We start from the raw sequence: 2290 nt of genomic DNA, 5'->3' as shown, positions 1-2290 counted from the left end.
GTGTGTGTGTGTGTGTGTGTGTGTGTGTGTGTGTGTGTGTGTGTGTGTGTGTGTGTGTGTGCGCGCGCGTGAGAGAGGGAGAGAGAGAGAGAGAGAGAGAGAGACAGAGAGAGAGAGAGAGAGAGAGAGAGCGAGAGAGAGAGATAGAGACAGGGTCACATCACAGTGGAGTCAGCTGTCTTAACCGTGGCTTGTGTACTGCAAACACATACCAGCTTCATCACTGTGTCTGTCACATGACTCTGTTTCCCTTTCGGGCTTGAACTGATGGTAAAACTAATTACATTATTTACTGTCTTTACATTTATTTTGAAAGATGAAGCTCGCGATTATGGTAAGGGGCGTTACATTTCCGACGAGTGCTTGCGGTGTTCAGCCAATCACAATGCACTGGGTCAGCTGGCCAATCAGAGCAGACTGCGCTTGTCGGAAGGAGGGACTTTGTAGAAAACGAAGCGTTTAAGAGAGGCAGGGCATAGAGGACCTACAATAATGTACAGTATTTGAAAAATAATGTGTTTTTTGAACATTAAAGCATGTCAACATAATTCTGTTACACCAAATACACCAAATAATGATCTTTAAAAAAGCATCAAATGACCCCTTTAACAACAAATATGCTAAAAACAGTAATATTGTAATATTACAATTACAATTTAAAATAACTGTTTTCTATTTGAATATATTTTCAAATGTGATAAAAATATAAATCCTGTAACAATCCTTGAACAGCTGATGTTAGGGTGAGTAAATAATTTTTTAACCATGGTAAAACACTGTAGCATACAGCCTTGAGTGGTTTATTGCATTAAAAAACATACGTTTCCTGTGTAGAATGATGTTTATGTACCTTGGTAGCCAGTAAGCGTGTGAGGTAAATCTCAGACACCATCTTGCTCCCACGATCTCCCTCTCGCTGGTCTGCGTGCTCATGGTTCTTCACCAGGTGCCAGAGTTTGGTGCCCGTCTCTTGGTCAGGTGTGATCATGGGAGCCCTGGATCGAAGGCTGTCTGGACTACTAGACGTCCTCAGCAGGCTCTCTATGTACAGTACAATCCAAATGAGCATGTTCTTCAATCTGCTTCTTGACAGTGCATTGCAGTTTACATATCTTAGTCTGTACATCGAAACTGTTTTTGAATCATTATCTTTCTAATAGCTGTGTCTCAAAGCCTAGTGAGCCGAATCAGCGTTTACTGTCTACAAGTATAGATGTCTAAATAAACATCATGACTGAAATGGATCCTCTTACAGTTAGTCAGACATCTTAAACATTGAGAGCATGTCTATGATATCCAAATTTGCTGTTTAGCTTACTAGGTTTTGAAACACAGCCTACAGTGTGTGTTATTTCATTGAATGGCTGGTGAAAAGATCTTAGATTCCCATTTGAGCCAAACATGCTGCATGTGGCATGACACAAAATGCTGGAAGAATCAATGATATATTAAACAAACATGGCTAAAGCCGAGGATTGTGTGGCGTAAAGTGATCTGAGAGACTGAGGCTTACCGTATCGACTGAGAGAGCGAGTGAACGTGAAGGAGTTGGCGATGTTGTAAGCGGATACTTGCTTCTGAACCAAGGCCACCAAAGACCCATCTGTCACCTAAGATCGAAAATGAGAACTATAAAAAAAAGCATCTCCATTTTTGTACAGCACACGACAAGCATTTGTAAATTTGCATAATATAACGGAGCAGCTGCCAGGAAACATTGTTTAACCTGGTAGTGCGCCAGTGTGTTCAATCTCTTCCAGTCGCTCTCGATCTTTGTGGTGACGTCTTCATCCTGGAGGATGATTCTGGTCAGTCGACCCTGTCGCCATTCTGGAGAAAAACAGTAAACACAATAGTCTTGGATGATGTTTCTGGAGTATCAAAGGTAAAATTTATGCAACGTTTTCTGCACTTTCTCTCTAATAGTCAACATAATGTCAAAACTGACTCTATTTACTGGTCTTTGCACTGTGCACAATTCACAAGTGCATGCTTTTCTTAAGAAAACCAAATCGTTTTCATAATCGTTCTTCAAAATGTAATAACTGTCAAAAACTGACTTTTTAACAAAGGTCACTCAGGTGGCGTGGAATTATATTAACCAAATAGAAAAAGAAAGTTTGTCAAGCCTAGTGCATTGGATTGACAGACACAACGGTAAACAATTAGATAGATAGATAGATAGATAGATAGATAGACCAAACAAATGATAGACAGACATACAGACAGACAGACCAAACAAATGACAGACAGACAGATAGATAGACCAAACAAATGACAGACAGACAGA

At 40.3% G+C, this 2290-nt stretch overlaps 1 protein-coding gene across 1 annotated transcript in view; it reads right to left on the bottom strand.

Moving 5' to 3' along the window:
- The window catches only part of plxna3 (plexin A3), a 203634-nt gene that overhangs the window by 8925 nt on the left and 192419 nt on the right, over positions 1–2290 (bottom strand). Inside the window, exons 26-27 of the mRNA XM_016440111.1 lie at positions 1727–1830; positions 1514–1610 (exon numbers count right to left, since the gene is read on the bottom strand). Coding sequence (XP_016295597.1) covers positions 1514–1610; positions 1727–1830 — 201 coding nt within the window. The remainder of the gene's footprint in view (positions 1–1513; positions 1611–1726; positions 1831–2290) is intronic.

This window comes from Sinocyclocheilus anshuiensis, unplaced genomic scaffold (assembly GCF_001515605.1).
Source record: "Sinocyclocheilus anshuiensis isolate Anshui unplaced genomic scaffold, SAMN03320099.WGS_v1.1 scaffold71, whole genome shotgun sequence".
NCBI classification, from domain to species: Eukaryota; Metazoa; Chordata; class Actinopteri; order Cypriniformes; family Cyprinidae; genus Sinocyclocheilus; species Sinocyclocheilus anshuiensis.
Note: the sequence above shows the minus strand (reverse complement) of the source record. Positions and strands in the feature narration are given on the sequence as shown.